At 38.9% G+C, this 23,536-nt stretch overlaps 1 protein-coding gene across 1 annotated transcript; it reads right to left on the bottom strand.

Annotated features, from left to right (window-relative positions):
* Positions 1-3,487: 3,487 nt before the first annotated feature.
* Positions 3,488-11,154, bottom strand: drd1b (dopamine receptor D1b). Its single transcript, XM_082547937.1, has one exon. The coding sequence runs from the start codon at positions 9,106-9,108 to the stop codon at positions 7,717-7,719; it is 1,392 nt and encodes a 463-aa protein (XP_082404063.1). The 5' UTR covers positions 9,109-11,154; the 3' UTR covers positions 3,488-7,716.
* Between the last annotated feature and the right edge of the window lie 12,382 nt (positions 11,155-23,536).

Below are 23,536 nucleotides of genomic sequence, written 5' to 3'. Positions count from 1 at the left end.
AATCACACCACCACACAGTACTGACCCACACATACAGTTCTTACACACACACTGGACTTTCTGGACATTGTTTTTGCACAACACTGGTCACTATATTCTTCATTTCCAGTTAATACTTGTACAGCTGCTGTTATTGTGTATATATTTATTTATATTTAGATTTCTTCATACATTCTTATATAGTTCTATATTGTGTATTGTGTATTTTGTTGTACAGTTATTTTATTTTCAACTTTAATTTATATATTTTATCTTATTCTTCCCAGTTAAATTTACCCTTCATTCTAATTTGTGTTGTACAGTTATTTCATTTTTAACCTTAATTTATATTTTATTCCTTCCTAGTTAAATTTACCCTTTTTAATTTTTCATATTTATTTCCTATCTTATTCATAGCCTTTCCTTTTTTGTTTTCTTTAGGTCACGAGCAGTTGTCCAAGCATTTCACTACATATCGTACTGTGTATGACTGTGTACGTGACAAATAAAATTTGAATTTGAATTTGATTTAATCATTTGAAGCAGGGAACAGGGTAATTCACTCGTGAAGGCATGTTAAATATTTAAATTTTGACATTTTGATACATCTTTAATGGAAATAACATAACATCCAATATGACAGATTGATGATTTTAGACCTTTCAGCCATTTGTTTAACCTCTACCAAATTTACCAGCAAATCTGGATGGAAATGCTCTTTCTTGTAAGTTGTGAACCTAAATGAGCATTGCTGCAGTTACATAACCATTCTGTAGTGTTGTGCATGCATGCTCATTGCATTTTGCTGCCTGCAGTCAATCATTAACCTTAACTGTATTTCCACTGTGACCCCACCGTTCCCCTCAATCCCTCTCAGAATAGGTTAAATATCAATACAAAGGCTGATATGGGAGTTGCCAATGTGTCAGAAGTGGTGAAATTTAAAGCTAAGGTTCACCTTTTTATATTCTCTCTCTTCCTTTTTAAAATATCTTACAAATGTGTTATATCCAATCATTTCTGTGTGCACTGCAGCATAAGCTGATGGGTTTAGCTCTCAGAAATGTACCACTCTGCTGCAGCCTCTCACTGGGCACACTTCAGAAGGAAAATGGTTAAGCCTTCAAATGCTATGTTAAATCTTCTTTTCAAGTATAATAAAGCATGTCTCTATATGTTCTATCAAATCAAGCGAGTACAAAGCTTGTTTTGCGTTTCAATTTTCTACCAAATTTGTATCTCTTTACCTTTATCTCCACTTGAGGTTGTGCAAAGGCAAGGCACTTAAACAATGCATTACAACCACATTTAAAGAATATTTGGAGCTTCTTCTTTTCAGAAGGAGATTTAGCTTGGTGATTAGACGTTAAACCATTTATCTATGCACTTATATTTAATATCTTCACATTTAGAGCTCTGCTTCACTTTAAAGGGATTTTCAGATAGTAAAAGGGTTTTCAAGTTTTCTGCAAATAAACCGAATTTCTTTTTTAAATCTACACACAAAAACTCACAATGACAAAGCAAAAGCAGTTTTATAAAGTGATTACAAATTTCTTTAACGTCAGAAGGTCTGAGAAATGCTGAATTAAAAAAAAAGTAAAACAAGCCATGAAAACAGATTTAGAAAGAACTTTAGAAAGAGTTTCAAAACAAGTCATCATCAGCAGAGCATGGTAGTGTCTATTAGTCTCAAATGGCAAAAGGTCTCAACCACCAACTGTCTGTTTAGATCTGTCTACCCAGACTAAGAGTAATCGGGTCCTCAGTCAGAAAGGTAACAAAAAAGAAAATGAATGAGATCCACAGTTTGTTGGTAGTATGGACAGAACTGACTAAGCCATCCTGGAGGCTGCTTTCATTGCCCAGACAAAAGCCATTCCTCACTGAGCATGTCTCCATAACACCAGGAGAAGCAAAACCCTTTTAAAAAAAATACAAAATAATGATCATTTTCAGTTGTGATGGTAACTGACAGGAGGGTTTGGGGCAGTTCCTTTTAATCTCACCTGTGTTTTCCATCCCAACTCGCTCTCTCACAGCAGCGTCTTATCTTCAATAACTGTTTCTTCCTGATTGCCTCTTGTTGCATCCACTCCCACAATAGCTCTAATTTACTTACTAACCTGATTCTGTCCAGGAGTTTCTTTTTAGTGTGGGATCTCTCGTATTAATGGAAAGCAATTTACTTTTTCCATGCTACTTTGTTATTGGTCCAAAATAAATGCTCCACCACAGGATATCCAATCAATTAACAACCTGAACAGAATGTGCAGGTCTATGATAGGCTCCTAATGTCATGATCAATTCTCCAAAAACTATGAATCAGAAAATCAGAAGTAATAAATTGGAAAAGAAATTTTGAAGCTATCAATTTTAACTCTAAGTGACATCACATGTGGGCAAAATTACACTGAGTTTTTTTTCCCTTCCTACTGATTTAGTTTCCCTTTTCCTAACTGTTAAGGGAACCGTTAAATGACTGATTCGGTTCATCTTTGCAGCCATCTGGGCTGAATCTACATCGGGATTACGTTAGAGTGAGGTCACCCAGCATGCTACCTAACTCTACTCACCTGGATCTAGGTACTGCATCATCCTCGGTTGGGCTTACAGGTTTCTAACACATTATGCAGTAGCTGTCGTAGTTTTTTTTTTTAAGAAATCTTGCATACGTCTCACTTAATTTGTTTACTGAACACAGAGATAAGTGCCTAACTATAAATCAATCCATCCATTATCTATAAGTAAGGAATAATATGTTGTGGTTTAGTTTTCCACATGTTACTGATGGCTTTTAAGTCCCCAGCAGTTTAGACTTCTTCTTCTCCTTAAGAAGGAATGATAACAACTGTTAATTACAAATGTATAATCTTTTGCTTTATATTTGCTCCTAAGGCTAAAAGCTGACAAACCAAGTTACAGCCAAGCGAGCTGAAATTAAACTATTGATTATCAAACCTATTCTCCACAGGCACAAAGATAAACAGGGTAGACCCTCACAGGAGGCCACACTTTGATTAGTTTTAAAAACTAAACAAAATCATTAAAGCGTTTTATTTTTGAAGGTGCAGTCTATTTGAGTGCACGCTGTTACAAGTGTATTTTAACTATCAGCGAAGATGCAATTAAAAAAAAAAGAAGTGTATTTTTCATCTCGTTGTAGTCGGCTCAGCAGTATGTTACCGTATATCTGCGCCTGCAAGGGTTTCCACCCACATTGAAGTTAACAAATGAGGCAGGGGTGAGAGTGGAGGAAGAGGACATGTCAACTGTCAAGTGGCTGTCAGGTTATGTAAAGGCAGGGCGAAGGCAGGAGCAGCGAGGACACCACGCTCAGTGAGCTGGAAAAAAATATGCGTCACAATCAATCTGCATTGATCCTCTGCAGTGGCATGATCTTCCAATATCCACTGAGTGTCAGAGGTACATGACCACTCACACCCGTGCATCTCTTCAAAGTCAAAAAATTAGGAAAAAAAAGGAGAGAGAAGTCACTGAACACCTATGAAAAAAAAACATGTTTATTTTACAAGAAGGGCACGTTTTCTGTACAAACTGTAAACTAAATACTGTAATTATTCAGAGGGTTATAATCTTTGACATCACTTTCATGAATGAACACCAGAACCATGTAAATAAATAAATATATAAATAGCCAGTGACTGTTGCATCCTACTGTAAATTATATTCCCACACTGGAAAAAACGTACAGCATGTAAGCTTGCTACACACATTAAGGATTTTTTTTTCAAGATAAAAAGCACTTGTGTTCATCACGACTACATTTTGAACATCATTGTACAATACTCAATCCCTGCAAGCCCCAATCCAAAAATACTGCCACTGAATTATTTTTTTACATGAAGCTCTGTCACTGAATCAAGGCTGAGGTAGGGACTCCATCATTACTCTAGACAGTTAAATAAGCTGAGACATCATTGTTGAAATGGCTCCACATTCCCAGGGCTGGGGAGTGTTGTTCAGCCCTGCGTCTGTTGCATCGCTTGGCCAGTCATTGGAGGAGATGGAGGAGGAGCGGGACGAGGATGAGGGATTGTGTACTGTCAGATTTGCTTAAGTTGTCATACATCATGTAACTACACTGATTGAGAGACCGTGTACTGTCAACTAAAGCTCCCCAAAGCAACTTGTAAGGCAGCCTAGAGGAAATGCTCCAGATCAAACAAAACATTTTGCTTGTGGGACTCTTGCCAGACATCGCCCTTCTCCAAAATCAAAGCAGTGGCAGCTGAAAAGATGAGTCACTGAGTTTACAAGGTGAAGGCTCAGGGGGCGGTTTACATGGAGCCATCATCTGAACTCTCAGCTGGAGGTATGTTTTCTATAAATGTCTACATACAGCATATACAAAAACATCTGGTAAAATGTGCGAATCCAATCATGTGGCATGAAATGGCAGATTAATCCCAGTCCCATTCAAGAGTACCCGCACCCACCCTGAATTTCAGCTTATAAAACACTGTTTAGATCACAGCTTACTCTACAGTACAACCACATTCAGCCAGAAATAAGAATTTTGGCAAAAAATAAAATATTAATAATAATAATAATAATAATAAAGTCAGCAGGTGGGAGTTTAATTCAGCGCTTCAACTTAGATTAGAGGCAGGAAACAGTACGCGCACTCTATTTAATAATAAATTCAATCAGTGTTAACATGAGGGGTTGACTCACGAAGTTGACAGAGCCAGCTGAGAGAAAAGAGAAAGAGATGGAGAAAAAAAAAAAGGTGAGTGTGTAAAGGGGAAGGGGTGGGAGGGGCAATCTTCCCCAAGGCAGTTTCCTTCCATGTCCAATCCTGACAGATTATATGCACTTCATGTTTTATTGCATGTTTGAGTTGGCTTCTGTTTGACTAAGAGTGAATTTAGAGGAGCTGCTGCAAAGTGCTAAGCTGATATGGCTAATAATCTACAAAAGGCAAGAGCTGAGTATAATTGGGCCGAGTTACAGCACATTGTGGCACTTGAAATAGCTTGAGCACTTGTAAAATTGAGTTAATTCATTGTGAAAGATACCTAATCTAAACTGCACTTAATGAAAAGAAAAATCTCATTTTTTTAATAGATGGACACGTGGGAGGTGACAGGGAAGCAGAGAGGACAATGTGTTGCTTTTGTGTCACAAGCCAAGCCACATATTGAACTAAAAGCTTTCCCCCTTTGTTGCCATCTAGATACTATTGGATTTTCCAGAGCAGGAAAATCAAATGCTTCGTTCAAGACCTACTGCTTTCTATTGGATCGGTTCTTCCCTTCCCTGATGTGCGACAGTTTCATGCCTTCATGGACACAAACTGCATGCGATGGACACTCAAAGTGCAAAGTGCCTGAAAGCGTGCTGCTGAGCACTATTTCCCCAAGGAATGCAGAGCAGAAAAAGACTATATCTATATTTGGCTCTGACAGTCATGTTTGCCTAAATACTAGATTTGTTTTAAATACTACATGAAACTGAAATGTGTTTCTAGTGTATAGGCAGTGATCCCTATAAATAGATATCTGCATAACTTCCTAAACTCAGCTTATTCCTTTATGCCCTCTGTAGTGGACACACAAATCTCAAAAAGTTAGACTAAAAAGGCGTTTTTTTCCCTTCAGTTCTCAGGAAGATATGAATCTGCAGATATCTATTTATGGTAGACCCTAACAGATATCTATACAGAAAAGGCTACGTGAACCTTTCTGGTTTCTTGTTTGTCGTCCTGCTCTGTAGCACTTTTGACCAAACACGTGTGAACAGCTTGCGGTTGCATGTAGGTGCACGCTCCACATGAAGAGCTGTCATCTTTTGATGATTTAGTTTTATATTAGCTTCTTAAAATGAAACTGTATTGGCAAATGCAAGGCCACTAAAAAAAAAAAAAAAAAAAAAAAAAAAAAATCACCTGTTGTCTCCTAGGTTAAGGTAGCAGAGTAGTCGATTGGTTCTGTGTCAGTCAAGCCAATGAATAGGCTTTAATCCTTCTCTCCCTATAGTTTCAGTTGTATGCTTGAAATACATAATTTCTTACTTTTTGTTTGCTTAGTTTTGCTACTACACTCTTAAGTGATCGTTGGCATTGGCATGCACTGGTATAATCAATACTATCTTTTAATGTAGCTAAGGCTAACTAAGATATTAGCAAAGTTCAGACTGATTTAGTGCTAAATTGGACCTTATGGAGTCAGTCTAACTGGTGCAAAAAGCAGAGCTGTTCAAAAACATGACAACGGGAAATGGATGGCAGCACATCAGAAGCACTCACTAATGAAAACTGTCTTATAAGATTTCTTACTTCCACAGTCCTACATAAATTATAATTAATGTTTAGTTTTCAAATTTAACTGCGTTCAGACTTGACTCTGCACAGAGAGATACTGTCAAGCTGCAGAACGAGCAGTTTACAAAATCATATATCTGCAAGCTTACAAAAGGTCAGTAAAAGTCACTTGCATTACGGCTGAGTCGACTTAGTAGCTGCTGCTCTACCCTCTCTGTCCAAGTGCAGTTTTTAGTTTTACACATTTACAATCTTTTTTTAATTATGGGCTGACGGCATTTGCCAAGAATAGAATCACAAGCACCACTTTAAATGGATGGTGGTGGCGGGGGGAGGGGGTTAAAACGGAGGGCTGCCAAAAACAATGGTGCAGACAAAATGAAATTAAAAAGAAGATACGGTGCAGGTGTGAAGGACTAAACTAACAGGGAGAAGAGTGGAGGAAGGAGAGAGGCGCTTGGCATTACTCAAGAAATAAGGGCAGCGTGAAAGGGGGAAGGGGATGAGAAGAAACTCCAAAGAGGTTTCACTGAAGAATGGATGACGGCAGGCAAAGCCAATGAAAACAGGGAGTAAGGAGTAGAAATGGAAGAAACTTCAGGTCAGTCCCAGCTGGCTGAAGAAAGATCAGAAAAGGCAGGAACTTTCTCCATTTCCTCGTCTCTTTCTCTCTCAAGTACACCTCATTTGGATAACAGTGGGTGATGCAGAGGTGGGAGGATGAGTTAAGAATAAAAAATTTTGACAATTTGGCTTACAGCATCAAACTCTGTTGTTGGTTTTAGTTGTAATCAGAACAGTGTTACTTTGGTATCAGTATTTTTTGTTCTTACTTCAAATAAACTGCCACTGGAATTTAGCGATTTTGCTTTCACTGTCATTAGAAATGTGCTAAAGGAAAAAAAACTGCAATAGCTGACTAACAATACTGTAGCAAAACCAATTTACCCACTTTGTTTGCTTTTTCATGAAACACATACAAAGCACCTACCTACAAGATATTTTACTAATACTATATTTTCTCCCACTGTATATACTGTGTTTGAATCCCTCCAGAATAGTGTCATCACTGTACAGTATACACATGCAGATGTATACATTTTTGCAAAAACTAAAAAAAATGTATACATGTGCCCATAGGTAGTATTCTGCTGTTAATATTCACATTATCAACATTTATCATCAAATGTGTCAATGTCATCAATAAATGCTGAATATATTTTGCAGATAGTTATATCCAGGATAAAGTGCCTGTACTTTAAAACATTCTGTAGGTTTTTCATGTAGGTTTTTTTGACAGTCTTAAGGACTTGTATAACACACTCACTGGTTTCTTGTTCCTATAGACATGTGTCTCTGCCGTTTGTTTTTGCTGTCCTCCTGTGTAATCGTTTCTTGCCTTTGTGCATACGTGCATGCCTCACTGAATTTCAATGCACCTTTGCCTTTTCTCAACATGTCACGGCTTTGTGCTGTCCGTTCTGTGTTATGGGGTTGATCTTTTCCAGGGTGACTTCAGCATCGCTGTCTAAATTCCCAGAGATGGCCGGTGAGTGTTTCTCAAGGGTGTTGTTTGCCACGCCCACCTCGGCCTCCCCTCCACTTCCGTCTTTCTTCTGTAATTCCTCCTCCTGACACAGGATGCTGTGAGGAATCACATAGTTTGCTGAGCTGTTGCCCTCCTTTGGGATGTGGCTCTTGGGCTCATACTGACAGTTGGGGTTCGAGGTAGGAGCACCCATATTGTTGTTAATACTGACGATCTCAATGGCGTTGCTCCCCGGGCACAGCCGATGGCAACCCAGGAGGATGGAGAAGGCCTTGCGGAAGTCGGCATTGAAGGCATAGATGATTGGGTTGAGCGAAGAGTTTGCCCAGCCAAACCACACAAACACATCAAAGGTGGTGGAGCTGATGCAGGGGAATTCTGTGGATCCATCTGGCATGTGTGTTTCACAGAATGGAACCATGCAGTTTAGGATGAAGAAGGGCAACCAGCAGCACACAAACACACCCATAATGACAGAGAGCGTCTTTAAGACTTTGGTTTCTCTTTTGAATGACATTTTAAATGAGCTCTCACTGTCCATGTTTGAACTGTTTCCCATGCTGCTGTGTCGGTTTTTGGCACTCTCTGCTGCTCGCTCCAAAGCAGATATTCTCCTTATCTGTGTCTGGGCGATGCGGTAGATCCGGGTGTAGGTGACGATCATAATTGCCACGGGGATGTAGAAGCTGATAAGGGAGGAGGAGATGGCATAGGTCCTGTTAAGACTGAAGTCACAGTTGTCAGGGGGCAAATCATCAGGGTAGGTTCCATTTAGCTCGACATAGCTGGTGGTCTGAGCTTTGTGCCAGTTAAGCTGAACAGGAATGAAGGAGATGAGGACAGACAAGGTCCATGCCACACTGATCATCAGACACGCTACTTTAGGGGTCATCTTGCGTTCATAGCGGAATGGGCTTGAAATGGCCCAGTAACGATCGACACTAATCACACACAAGTTCAAGATGGAGGCAGTGGAGCACATTATGTCAAATGCCACCCACACGTTGCAGAATGCACCAAATGGCCAAAACCCCACAATCTCTGTCGCTGCCTTCCATGGCATTACCAAAATAGCTACCAGGAGGTCAGAGATGGCCAGCGAGATGACAAAGAAATTGGTGACCTTCGACCTCAGGTGTCGGAACTTGGTGACGGCAGCGCACACCAGGGTGTTGCCTAGCAGCGTGGTGAAGATGAGCAGGGAGAGAAAGCATCCTGTCAGAACACGTTTCGAGGAGTCTCTCTCTGGCGTAAGCTGCTTTCCATCTCGAACCGTTGAGAAATTCTGATCCATTGTTTATGTTACAGTTTTAATAAAGAGAGGGGATGGGTGAGGGGGATGTCAGCAGTCACCCCATCACATCCCCAGCCTGCAGCAGCTGTGTTCCTCCAAGGACGACTCTTAGACGGAGAGCGTAGCTGGTGGAGAGGTAAATTGTCTTGGCACCAGCTCTCTCACTGACTGGGTCATCAATAGGTTCCTTGTCACAACCACCATTCTTGCACAAGGGATGCTATAAATATTTCAAAATTCTCTCCTCAGGAATGTTTCCCTTAAAAATCTCTGGTTCATAAATTCCTGCAGCAGCAGCACAGAAGGCAGACATTCTAGTTTGCAGAGGAAGAAGAATATTCCAGCAATTCGCAATTGTTTTCTTTTTTTCAATCGCAAATTGAGTCCTAAAAAAATGAGTAAAGCAGCAATAAAAATGAGTTTTAAAGACAAGTTCTTGGTCCCTTTTCTCTTGGCATTGTATGCCTCAGCTGTCAAGCCCTCAGCGAAAAGTTTCACAACATACTGTTGCTAAGCTTTTGAGTAAACAGAGGCTCAGCCAATCATTAGCCTTATATACCACCTCATCAATAACTTCTATTGATGGTTTTCGCACCGCGTTTATCTGATTTGTTTAATGATCTGCGAGGCGTGTCCCTGTGATTGTCCCAGTATCGACGCTGATCCAACCGACTACTAGGTAATGTCCTCTGTGTTATTCTTTTTAATTTCTCTTTAAACGCTCCTCTCTCCTAGTAAATGGCACGGTCCCCAGCTAAACATAACACCTGAGTGTTGAGGAAAAATAAGAAATAAATAAAATAAAAATGCATTCAAAAGTCTTAATGATGCGTTTTCAAAGAAGAGAGATGCAGATTAAACGAGAAAACCAGAAAAAAAACGCATCACTCTCGCAGCGCTTTGTATTCTGACACGATGCTTCAATTCAAACGCGTTTAGTTTCCTTTTGGCTGAATTTTGTAGCAATTTACCAAAAGCCTTTCATCCTTTAAAGTGCAGAGTTTTCATCCGGACATCAGCCCAAATCCCTGGATTTGAAATAAAGGCTCACTTCATTTATTTATTTTATTATCATTATTATTATTATTATCGATTTTTGTAGACAGCGTTTGCTTCGCTCTTTGGATGTGGATAGCTCCGGGCAAGTTTTAAGCGTCTTGGGTTAGCTTTGAAAACAACTGAATCCAAAACGAACCAATGAAACCATCCGTTAATTTTTAACTAATAAAAAAAAAAGTTCCGTTCCGAATCCACATTTCTTCGGTATACATCCAACTTGTATCTTGGTAGTGAAGGAGAAGGAGCTCACCCTCTCTGCGCGCTCCTCTATGCCAAGAAAGTCACGCTCTCCCTTTTTGCGGCGTTTCCTTGGGTGTTTAAATGAGTCTTTATGCTTTTCTTTTTGGGGGCCATCCTTTGTGATGCAACATTCAGATACACTGCGATGTGTCTTCGGTGTGACTGGCAAGCGGAGAGAGATAGGAATGACTCTGGTCTCTCCAAGAGCGTGTTTCTACGCGCTCCTCTCTCTCCGCTCAGCTGCTGCTGCTGCCTGCTGCTGCGCACCACGGTCCCTGCCACAACTGCTCCATCTATTCAAGCAGGATCAGAAGGGTAAAGCTGCACAAATTCAGCCTATACTGCACACCGTTTGCTACTGAAAGTGTTTAACCAAATAATTTAAGGCGACCTTTATGATTGTGAATTTATAAGTGTCCGATACATGCAAGGCTCATTCTGAAAAAAGAGAGAGGGAGTGCGTGTATTCTCTGCTCTCCAAATTACGCGGATTTCTGTCTTTGAAGTTACGCATTTGAATTTTGGTGACTCTTGTCTTACAGTTTTTATAAGTACCTGAATTACTATTTTACACTAGGCTACCATTAACTGTGGCATTTTCAGCTTCTTCTTCGTCTTTTTTTATCACCTGCACTTCACCTACACAGACCTATAAAAAGCCATCACTACCATAAAGTCGCGAAAAGACAAGATGAGCTATAAACGAATCTACCGCGATATCCTGGGATGAATTTGTAGCCAGCAGACACACAGAGGCACAATGAGGCCATCTACAGGATACAAGACTGCAGGAGGCTATGTGAGAGTGGGAGCCGACAGACTGAGCCGCAGCGTTGCATTAACGTCACCTCAGTAAACATGAATGACCAACTTTGAATTAAATTAGGTTCCCAGGAGCCGTGCTGCAGCACGAAGAGCCATAAATTAAGAGAGGTACAGAGTGTTGGTGTGTGTGTGTGTGTGTACTTCTGTTTACTATGGGGACAAAATCTGTTTATACTGTCAGCTGTGGTGAACCCCCCGCCCCACCCCCCATTTTGGGACAAAAAGCAAGTTCCCATAAAGTAAAACATTAAACCGAAAAGGTTTAGATTAAGTTTTAAGTTCAAGAAATAAATATAAGCCAAAGTAATGTCCTCTGAAGTGATGTTTGTATGTGAGTCAGTGACTGAGAGAGAGAGCGAGATAGAGATGTGTACTACTCAAGTTATGCTATCATGCCACTGGCTGCCTGACAGGCTTGGCCAATTTGAATATTAACTATTTAGCAAGATGAAATCCTCAATGGACGCCCTCTCACTGTGTGTGTGTGTGTGTGTGTGTGTGTGTGTGTGTGTGTGTGTGTGTGTGTGTGTGTGTGTGTGTGTGTGTGTGTCTCTCTATGTGCAAGTATGACTGTGCTCATCTGTGTGGGGGTTTGCAGATGTGCATGTGTGTGTATGCGTGTGTGAAGTGAGTGAGTAATGCATGTAGACAAGCCAAGTGTAAGAGGCCTAGCAGACACAACGCCCACATTTCCCCGTAGCACAGAGCCAGGGTGTGCGTGCAGCCGAAAAAGTTCAAACCAAGACCATGTCACACACAAACAGAAACACACACACACACACACACACAGTCTCACTCATTCACTCACACAAGACCAACCATGCAATGGAATTTACGTCTGCTCCAAAAAGCAAATAGAATAGAATAGAATATGGTTTTCAAAATTAAATTCCAGTGGTCAATTTTTCTCACAAGCAAACAGGAAATGTAAATAATATGGTGCCGTTTAAATGAATATGATGATTCACTTTATGGCTTGTTTGTAATCTCTGTACATACAACAGCACACAGTTCAGTTGTAATCGTCAAAAATCAATTTAAAATCAGTCTTGCTTTTCAAAGTCAGCAGCAAAAGTTGCATGAGGTCAGCCGTTTCAAAAGATATGAGTACTATAAGTACTGTGTTTTCTAATGAACTAGCGTTGCAAAACTTTGCATGACTTTAAATGACACCACAGTGAAAATTTGCCATTGTGCTGGCCCTCAGTTATTCCTAGAGGCAATGATTTGGAGGAGATGATCTAAAAACTGTCCAAAAAGCTTCTCATCATGACTCCACGGTCCATGCTAATATCTGTTGGGGGCTTTCCAAGCCCCATTTAAAAACATTACCACAATGCATGGATTCACCCATTCAAACCAGGAAATATCAAACAATTCAAGTTGTCAGGAGGAGTAGGGGCAAAAGCGATGAGGGAAAACTCAAACTACATCTTTAACGCTCATTGCAAAACATTTGACTACTGAATAAGATTCACAAAGCAGCATCTTACACATGCATTAACATCTGTATGCATTGCTGTCATGAAAAACTAGCATCAGGACATACATGATGCCAAGCTGCATAATCAGCATCACACAGATGACTGTATATTAAAATTAGCCATTGGACGCTAAACAGGAAGTTCCTATAGCTTCATTAAAATATAGCTTTTTTTTTTTTACATGACTACTTATATAAGAGACTGTCTGGTGCCTGGTTTCCTTTCTCTAAAATAGAGAAACTAGTAATTACTGTGCATAGCCTTGAAATGCTATAATCATCTGTCAAGTGTGTGCAAAAGCTCTGTTCTTCCTTGCAATCTATTCAGCCTTCTATACAAAACAACGTCTTTTTGAATCTGGGAAAAAGCTGTCAGTTGATACTGATAGCATGTTTCATTTAGTTTTGAATAGTTTAGCATTTAAAATTATTATTAGGGGCATCCGGTACCCATCTGTAACTTAGAGTCCAGCAAGCAAAAGTACAAAAACAGGTAACATGCATCTCTCAAAAATGTGGTCTTAAAAAGAGCAACAATATTTATTCCTCTTGGCCCAGCCAAACCACCGACATTTGCTGTTGGAAACGATTGCATTTTAAAAGCACATTGTTTTCCTTTGTGGTTCGAGAAATTCACTTTAAACACTGATAATGAAATATGAGTAATGAAAAAAAGAAAATGATGACACTTGCGTCAAGTTGATGCTTGCATTATGACACAGTTTTTCAAGCCTGTCAACAGCATTAGATAATTCTCTGTGAAATGTCCAACTGCAAATAGAATTTAAAAACAAGACCTGTCAGGCATTTCTGATTCATGCTTTTCCAATTCTTAACCGACATACAAGGCATGGAGGAGCTTGTATGTGTTTCTGTGTGTTTTCATATGTGTAAGGTGACAGGAGACAGAAAGTGAGATAAATGAATATAACACTAAGATTGACCCTGTCTTTGTCACACACATTTTCACTCTTTCTTCCTCTCTGCCCTGCTCTAAATCCTCCGTGTCGGTGTGACATCCATCAGGTCCCACAATCTGCTCGTGAAGCCTTTAACCTCCCAGACCCCCAGCTTGAGCAAAATGTTGTGCACTAATCCCACCACTGAGATTTACCATTTTACACGCATATAAAAGCTGGTGTTACACTCGACTATAACTGCATAATTATCCTCACTGTGGAAATCTGAGGTCTGTCTAATCTGTCTAATCAACCTATACTGTTTTTGCATCTGTGCATTATAAGTTTATGACATCTTTTCACGCATCAGGAAACTGAAAAGACCTCTAAATGACCTCACTGAGCCATTAGGCCCTTAATTACTGCTTTAAATGATTTCTCTCAGAGCTAAAAGGGTACTTATTTACACCAAATATGATAATGAGGACAGAGGTGAAAGCAAAAAGATGGTATTCTTGCATGATCAAAAAAACCCAGAAATTATTATTAGCTGATAGGCTTCAAAAGTCTAATTTATAAAATGTAAATTTAAAACATTTATATGCCACATCTTATTTACAATTGTATTTACTTTGGTGGAACAACTTCAATGGATACCATTATAATCAGGCAAGTCTTACTATCAAATGTATAATGCAACCTGTTGAGATTTTCTGTCCCTTTCTTCTTCTCAGTCTCTTTTGCCTCTTCCTTTATACCCCAGGATAAAAGAATCACTGCATCAGGACCATCTGTCTGCACTTTCATTTGCTAGAGTAGGTTTATAAAGAAGGGGAAGCATCAGTCATGTAAAAGGTTAATCTCTAAGCATTCTGCAAACATATTTAGATTACTATTTTGATATAATGCAATGCTAATCCCTTTACTCTAACATTAAGTGTCACAACTTAATGCCTCACTCCAATTTTTTACCTTATCCCCAAAACCAAGTGTTACGCTTATTGTCTCTGACTCAATCTCATGAAGCCTTTATGGCTATCTGTGTCATGGTACCGGGTCTATGACTCTGTGTTTCTATGTTTCTTATGTTCTTATTTGGTATCGTTTAGTTCCTTGTTCTTCCTAGTTTATCCATTTGTATTTCTAGTTCTGAGTTTCTTGTTCATGTAGGTTATTCCATTTTGTTCCTGCCTGCATAGTCAGTCATGTATGTTAACTTCTATCTCCATGTTGAGTCATCTGTTTCCCACTCATGTCTCTCGCGCCCTCTGTTCCCTCTATTCACTCAGTCCGTGTCTCAGTGTGTTTCTTGTGTTTCCTGTTTTATTTTGGTAGTCCCTTGTCCTGTGTTCACTGTGTTCAGTTTTGCTTCCTTCCTGTTTTATTGTGTCTGATTAGGTGCAGCTGTTTTCCCTTGTGTTTCCCATCCTGTCATTAGTCGTTAGTCCTCTGTCTGTGGTCATGTTGTCCCTCATTGCTGTGTGTGTTTCTCTGTGGTCCTTGTTTGGCTCACAGCTCCTAGTTCTTGTTCCCAGTTTAGTTCACCCCTTTGTGTTTTGAGTTCTGCATTTGGGTCCTACTAATGCCTGCCACGCAGCTACATCGTGTGAATCTGACAAAGGATTTCAGAAAATGCTGATCTAATGAGATTTTCCAGTACACCTATCTCTTGGGTTTACAGAGAATGGTCTTAAAAAGGACAAAGTATCTAGTGAGTGGCAGTTCTGAGTGGTTAGAGTAACAGGTTTCACATGTTAGCGCATTTAAAGTGAGAGAATTAATTCAATTTAAATACAAAAATGGAGTAAAAAATGAAAAACAACTTCACTTTCAGTACATTTTTCTTGTTGCACTTTTGTTTGTTGCACTCTATCAACCAGTGATATGACTTTTACAGAAAGGTAAGCACATCTCAGAAAAACAGGGTTATATCTTGATTTAAAGAAAGTTTATTATATCACATGTTTACCAAGGTAGTTAGCAGGAGGAAACTCATCTGCTACAAAGATAAATAACTGAAGCTCATTTACTTACCATTGCTAGCTGTGTTTGTTTACGATAAGCAGATCATAACTGATCTCAGGGCAGTGAAAGCTAGAACAATGGCAGCTTTTCTTGCATATCTCCCTTCGTCTCCCATCAATTTATCCACAATGTTTATCCATAATGTGCAAGCGCAAAACACCAGAAAAAAAAAAAAAAAAAAAAAAAAAAAGATTACTGGCCTCTGCACCTGCCCAGCTCAATTATTGTTAAAGGGAGCAGACACGACCATGACATGCAGACATCTACAGTTTCCTATGTACATGAAACAAGTGGAGCTTTCACACACATTCACATGATGCAAAAAAAAAAATAAATCAAACAAGCAGGCAGACAAGTGACTAGATTTTCCTTACTGAACTTACAGTAAGCTTCATTAGTGAAACAATTCAGCAGGAGAAAGACCCAAACATAGAAAACATAGAAAAATTCAAGTCTGAAATCCAAATTTTTCATCCAAAACCAGGTAACGGTCACACATCGTGCGGCAGTCAGTAAGGCAACTACTCCAGAAGAGGAGCAGTTAAAAGTCTAATAAACAGTTAAGAAGTTCGTACACAAGAAAAAAAGAAAAACTAGGAACTCTAGAAAGCTAGAAGAAATAATAGCTAGAAATCTTGAGTAAGGAATCAAAATGTTCCTGCAAACGAAAGAATAACTGCAGGTATAATGACTAATTACTGGTTGAACACAGGTGGCAAAGAAAGTGGGGGAAACAGAACAAAGACTGAGGAATAAGACAGAAATTTCAGGAAAAAAAAAAATGTGACTAACACAAACTGAGTAAACAGTAAAAACTAAAGTAGACCAAAAAAATGATCTCCTGCCTCCTTTAACCGATCACTTTTCTTTGACTTCAATGAGAAATGTCAGGAGGTCACGGAAAGGCGTGACGGAGAATTTATAAGGATTTTACTCATGAACGCTCATTTTGCTATGAACTGTGAGACAAAATTAGCCCACCTCCTTTCATAATGGAAAGTTCATTGCTTAAGGAAGCAATAAAAGAAGCACTGAACCATCTTAGTATTTAGAGGATTTACATAGTAATTAGAATGTCTGTCACACGAATACTTCCAGGTCACTTCACTCAGAAGTCTTTCTAAGTGAAATTGACTATTTGACTGCATCCTAACACAAGGATGGAAAACTGACAGCAATATGCAATGAATAAGAAGCTAAGCAGGACATATCTAAACAGTAAACTCCACATCATGACAAATAGTCTCTCTTTTGGCAGCTTGTGAAATGTCAAACAGTATCAACAGAAGCCTCACTTCTTGATGCATTCTCAATCATCCAGGTAAGTAAATCTCCAAAAAGTTGATTCTCTTCATCTGGATGTAGCGTTTTCACTACATCCAGTGAGACGCAGTGAGACCACACTTGTGACAACAGGTCTCACCAAAAATCTCAGCTGCACAACGTTTTGACACACTTGTGGTTACGGTAACTAGTAACACTGAAAATCTTACTAGTTAACTCCAACAGTCAAAACACTGAACTTAAACTCTAACTAGTAAAGAACAAAATGCAGGGATGTTCCGGGTTAGGCAGTAAATTGTTGTATCACTAGTAAAGGAGGCAAGCATGAACTAGTCTGAAATAAGGAATTACACTGAAGATGATGTTGTTGAATGAAGCATCTCAAGATACAATTCTGATGATTAATATTAACATATGTATATGCATAAGTATTAACATATGTATATGAAGTCAGTGCTTCTCAGCTAGGGCAGCTAGGGAGGAGGAATGTAATCAGCAGAGATGAATGGAAACAGAAAAGCCAACACTGGGCAGGATATTTGATGGAAAATGCAAAATTTGAAATGAGTGAAAATAATGTTTCCAGAGATGATCAAGCTTACAATAATGGTTTATTACAGAAGCAAAATTGATGATTTGTTCCATTAGTAGTCCATTAGGATATCAGATAGGGCATTTGCAGGGTTACGGTGCACATCTGCATATGGTTATCACACAGGTCAAACATATAGTGATATGCTGAGGTAGACTTATACAGAAGAACAAGGTGGACAAAAACATACAGACACATACCAGTCACACATGTGTAAGCATGTTAAAAAGAAAAAACATCTTTTCACAAATTGCACGATTTTGCACTAATTTATCCTGCACGTGTTTTAAAAGTACATACTATACATGCTTTCCAAAAAGTTACAAATTTAGACAAGTCAGCCAAGAAGGATTCAGTGACATAAATATAGACAAGCATGAATAAACATTGTTATTATACAGTGTTTGATAAGGTAAGATTAACATTACTGAGAATTAAGGAAGCAAAATGTAGAAAATACTTCCATTTAGCAATTTGAATGATGTTATTGTGACAAAGTGGCTAGGACAGAATTCATTTGCCATTTGTCACTTGCATATATTGTTATTTTGTGTTCTGTTATTTTACAGTCAGCCATAATGCTTTGATTTAGACATTGCTGGTGTAACTTCTCTTAACACACACTATCCCGGGTTTTGTTTGTGGTAGTAGTAGTTAAATCCTTTACATCCATGCATGTGTTTTAAAGCAAACACTACTAAACATCAGGTCATCTGAATTTTCTTCTGTTTATAGGCACATGTCTGGTAAATTATGTTTCTTTATGTTGCTTTGGTTATACTTACCATGGTGTCCATGTTGTGCATTCAGGTCGTATATGTGAGACAGGTGTATGGGAAGGGCAGCCCACTACTTCCTGTTTATATAGGGTCATGAGGTCAATGAGTGCATCACTGGGTGTAACCAAATGGGGGGGTTTTCATTTTGTATAGTATTGTTTGTTTTCTTTAAAGTAGCCTTTTGAGTTATTTTGTATGCAGTGTTTTACTTTACAAACCATTTAGTTGAGTAAATGAGTTTGTCAGTTTCATGCATGACTTTATTCCTGTTCTTTGTTTAGAATTGTATTGTTTGGTCTGACCTATTTGTTTCAATGGTAGGGACTAACGAGGTCAGGTGTGGGCAAAGTCCTGTATAAAGCAAAGTGGGATTTTTGCATGCCTGATTGATTATTTTATGGTACAATGGAGATGCCAGCAATAAAATATGCTTAAAAGAACTTCAATCGTCTGCTAATGCTATTTACTTATCACCTTCCTTGCTGCTTAAGTTATGCTACATCAGTTATATGAATTTGTTACTGCTGTGACTTGACAATTTCACAGGGGTATTGTTGTTTCTTATTTATTTTGAATTGTCTCAAAAAAAGGAAGGGAAGCCAACTGGATCGGAACATCCATGGGTCAAAAAACAACAATTTAGATGTCATCCACTGCCATGAAAGCGCTGTTGTCACTCTGATACCGGCTGTCGCAGGATGCTGTGGAGTCCTTAATAAACCTTCAGAAGAACTGTCAACAGCTGTATGCTCGGTGAAATTGGTTTTTGCAGCAAAGTCAAAGTATCTGTGAAATGTCAGATGCAATCATGTCCACGAATCATATTAGATGTTAGCATCACAAATTGATATATTCAAAATTTCCAATAATTCTGTTAATTTCACTAGCACAGTTTCTTTAAATTGAAAAAACAAATGTCAGGCTTTAAACAAAAGAGAAATGCCACCATATAGTGATAAATACACAGATGAAGAAAAACAGAAAATAAACAGTTATTGGGGTAAATTAATGTAAATGAATGTGTACTACCCCATGCTTAGTGATAGTCTCCAGTAGGAAAACATATACTAAAACAAATTTCATTAATATGTCTTATATTGTTTTATTATACATAATCTAGATAACTACAATTGACCGTTACATTTTAGTATTAAATGAAAGGTAATGGTCAATGGTATCTTTGACAATATATACTCAACAAACACATAATATGATAAACATGAACTACAAAAATGATTTGCCATTGTAACAATTCATCATAGACTTGTCTCTCTATTTCTTTTTTTTTCCTTTATCAAACTCCATTATTATTATATTTCTAAATACAGCAGATAGTACATCAGTAACACCTCAAATATTTAACTCAATTCATTTTCAATTAAACACAAAACCTCAGAGTATTAATATCATATGTTAATGGCAAGTAAACCATCAGTATGTACATCCATATATTGCTTTCTGTGACCTTCTCCTCCTTGTCCCCATATAAAGTGCATTAACCACACTGCCATATGTCAGTTGACTATTTTCTTCAATCCCATTGGTATTTATTTCAGTTGCCTCCGTCAAATTTGTAACCCGCTACCTCATTTGCATTCATAGTCTCTCATGAGTTCTTCATGTGGTTTTAATGAGATGAGGTTACATTTTATGCCATATACTTCCTCCTCAAGCTTGTATCTTGTATCTGAACAGAAACCACAGCCACCTGGAATCAGCTGTAGCCCAGTTCAGGGTCAGAGCCCTTTTCTTTTGTCTTTTATTAGAAAGTTGCAGGTGTGAGAAATGTGGAAAGGAGAGAGAGATACACTAGCCACATTATTAGGCATATGGCCTATAGCGCTTTACTAGTCCCTAAGGATCCTAAAGCGCTTTACACATCCAGTCATCCACCCATTCACACACACATTCACACATTCACACACTGGTGATGGCAAGCTACGTTGTAGCCACAGCCACCCTGGGGCGCACTGACAGAGGCGAGGCTGCTGGACACTGGCGCCACCGGGCCCTCTGACCACCACCAGTAGGGAACGGGTGAAGTGTCTTGCCCAAGGACACAACGACCGAGACTGTCCAAGCCAGGGCTCAAACCAGCAACCTTCCGATTACAAGGCGAACTCCCAACTCTTGAGCCACGATTGCCCCAATAATTTCAACTTCTTGTTAACACAAATATCTAAACAGTCACATGGCAGCAGCTCAATGCATGTAGACATTGTCAAGGCAATCTGCTGAATGCAAATCAAGCATCAGCATGGGGAAGGGTACAGGTAGTACCAACAAAGCTTTAAGCGTCCAGGCTGACCTGAGTATTGTAGCAGACCATAGCCATTCTTTTTTGATCACAGTGTACTCATCTTCTACTACCTTGGGTCCACAATCACTGTTGGGATGTACAGCCAGTAGGCCTGTAGGAACTGTGTGAAACTGTGATGCGCTCCCAAAAGGTTGATTCTGTTCATCTGGATGTAGCATTTTTCAGTGGGAGAAATGTTTCGTCACTCATCCAAGTGACTTCTTCAGTCTCAGGTGACTGCAGATTTTCCCAACCTTATAAACAGTACATTGCACAATGACTGAAACTACCACCACTGAATGAATAATGGACTGGGAGGTCAATATGGACCAAAATGGAAATGTTCAAGAAATGTTTCTAGCAGCTTGTTGAATCTATGTCTCAAATTATTAAGGCTTTTCTAAAGGGCAAATGAGGGTCCAACACAGCACTAGCAAGCTGTACCTAATGAAGTGGCCGGTTATTGTAGAAAGGAATGGAAGAAAGCAGAACTGTCCATGTAGCAAGTGTCCAGGGCAGCCAGGAATTGAGCTAGGGACTTTTTCCTTGAAGAGATTTGTGCTTATATAGTATGTGCACCACAACTCAGCTTTAACTTTGATCAGGTTTCTTTTTTTTTTAACCTCTATTCACGCTCCTTCTTCCTAAAGTCACTGTCAGTTGAGATCGTCACATCTATCACAAGTACTTTTCCTGCGTCTTGTCAGCCACCCGGACTGTCTGGTTAGTCTGTCTGGAGCTTGAAGTCCCAAAGGACTTTAACTCTGCTATTCTTACCCACTTTTGGTGGTGTGTTTCATTGGGATTTGGGGACTTCCAACCCGCAGATGTTCCTTTTCACTGTCCCAGCTAATTTGTTACACCTGTCAGTGTTTGCTGTCCCAGTACACAGCCTGGAACTTATGTCCTGTCTACTGCTGTCTCCGTGTACTGAGGGCCTGTTTTTGTTCTGCCATGATCAGAACCTAAGAGCTGTTCATCAAGCAGCCTTTTTTATCCACAGGCAGTTTAAAAAATAATAATAATAAAATAATTTAATAAGAAGAAAAGCAGAGACAGCTCACTACAGATTAACTAAGAGACATGAGCACACAAAGCATTGCTTTGTTCTGCACTAGTAATGAGGGATTTTAAAACAACAAAATCATCAGTAATATTTACATCTGAGTGTTTCCTATGATAAAAAATCACAAATGGACACTAATACGTATAAAAAACAGTGTACTGTTAAAATACAGTATACTTTTATTCTTGTTTCTACAAATACTCAATTTTGTAACAGGATGTAATGATCCTCTTTTATTGTTCTACCAAGTACTTGGCTTTTTCTAAGCTCCTTGGCTATAACAAGAACAGAATGAAATTGATCCTTTCATCCAAGATGCTTTATCAACTTCCCCTTTATCATCAGATGAGAAAGTGCTTCTTTACTGGCAATTTTGCCATGATGCCAAATGTTATGTGGCTAACTGCTTTGACAAAGGGCCATATTCAAAACCCTTCTGTATGAGCACAGAATTGCTTGGATAGACCTTTTCATGAAAGTGTCTCTGTGGGATAAACGCAGCTGCAGCTATGATAAATAACAGTTCTGTCTGATACAGGTGTGCCAGTGTGCGAGCACTGAATAGTCAATTGTATTGTGAAGCAAATGTCGATAATTAGCCCACCTAAATAAAGCATGCACACAAGGTTTATCAGATGCAGCTGCTCATTATATGTCCTTAAGCAGATTTTTAGGTTATGCTTCATTGTTTTAATGTACAAAGTAATTTCTAGGGAATGGAAAAAAAGATATCTGACTGGACATGAGCCTGCAGACATACAGGAAGGACACTCTGTGACCTCATTACTGTTACTCACCCACGCCCATTTTCATTATTCCCATCCTCTTCACTAATTTCACTTGTTTATAGCCACCAATCTTTCTCCGTTCTCATAATTACTTGGTTCAAAATCGATGAACTCCTCTTGCCCTAATGATTAGAACGTCACCAGGAGTGGTAACACACCCAAGGGCCTAAAAGCAAGCATGCAGACAAGCAGTTGCTTAGTAAGAAGCGTGTAATTGCTATGCAGACCAAAACAAATGGTCCAGCAAGGCCTATTTATTCTTCAGTTATGGATTTGACTTATTGGGATGCAAAGGACATCTCTGAAATACAGAGATGAAATTAAAGTGTGCAAATATGTTGAGTGGGTAGAAACTGATAGCATGTATTGCATCAGTAAACAGCACAAGCCACTTACAGTTTATCGTAGAAACCTACAGAAGTGCTGTAAAAGAACTTTAAATGAACTCTTCACAAACACCTTTGAATTTTCTCCTTTTCATTTCTTAGTGGACTCGATCCTTTTCTTCTGGTATTACACTCTGTGTCTTCTGAGATGATTTTTTTTTTGCTTAAATAGTTCACTTTTCATTCCCAGTTTGTTTTTCTTTTTAATAAACATAATTTTGAAAAGTTTTTGCTGTTTCCAGCAATTGGATATTGTGTATTTGTTCCTAAGCTTGGCTTTAAACAAATAAACAAATATTAGACAAGTAGAGAAAAAAATTCAATATAGATTCACATTATTTCAAGTCTGCCTTAAAAAAATGCTTTGATCCCCATATAGACATTGATTATAACATTATGGTGCTGCAGCTGGGTTACAGGAGTGATGCAGGACCCCTTTTCTTTGACAATGTAGTGTTCAGGTTTGCAAAAACAGAAATCCCTGAAGTAAAATACGATGAGCAATTAATTTGTCTACCATTTATTCTTTTGCATTTGAAAAGCAGAACTGGGCCATGAGAATGACAAAGACATATAGAGTTAAAATGCGACACTATGGTGAAGATTGCTCTTTATATTTTTACTTTCCCCAATTTTGTCAGCTGAAGCACTTTCAGAAGTGCTTCAGCTGACAAAATCCCACAAATAAGTGTAGCTGTCACCC

Source organism: Aulonocara stuartgranti, assembly GCF_965226115.1.
Source record: "Aulonocara stuartgranti genome assembly, chromosome: 10".
Taxonomy (NCBI): Eukaryota; Metazoa; Chordata; class Actinopteri; order Cichliformes; family Cichlidae; genus Aulonocara; species Aulonocara stuartgranti.
This window is presented reverse-complemented; position numbering and strand designations above follow the sequence as displayed.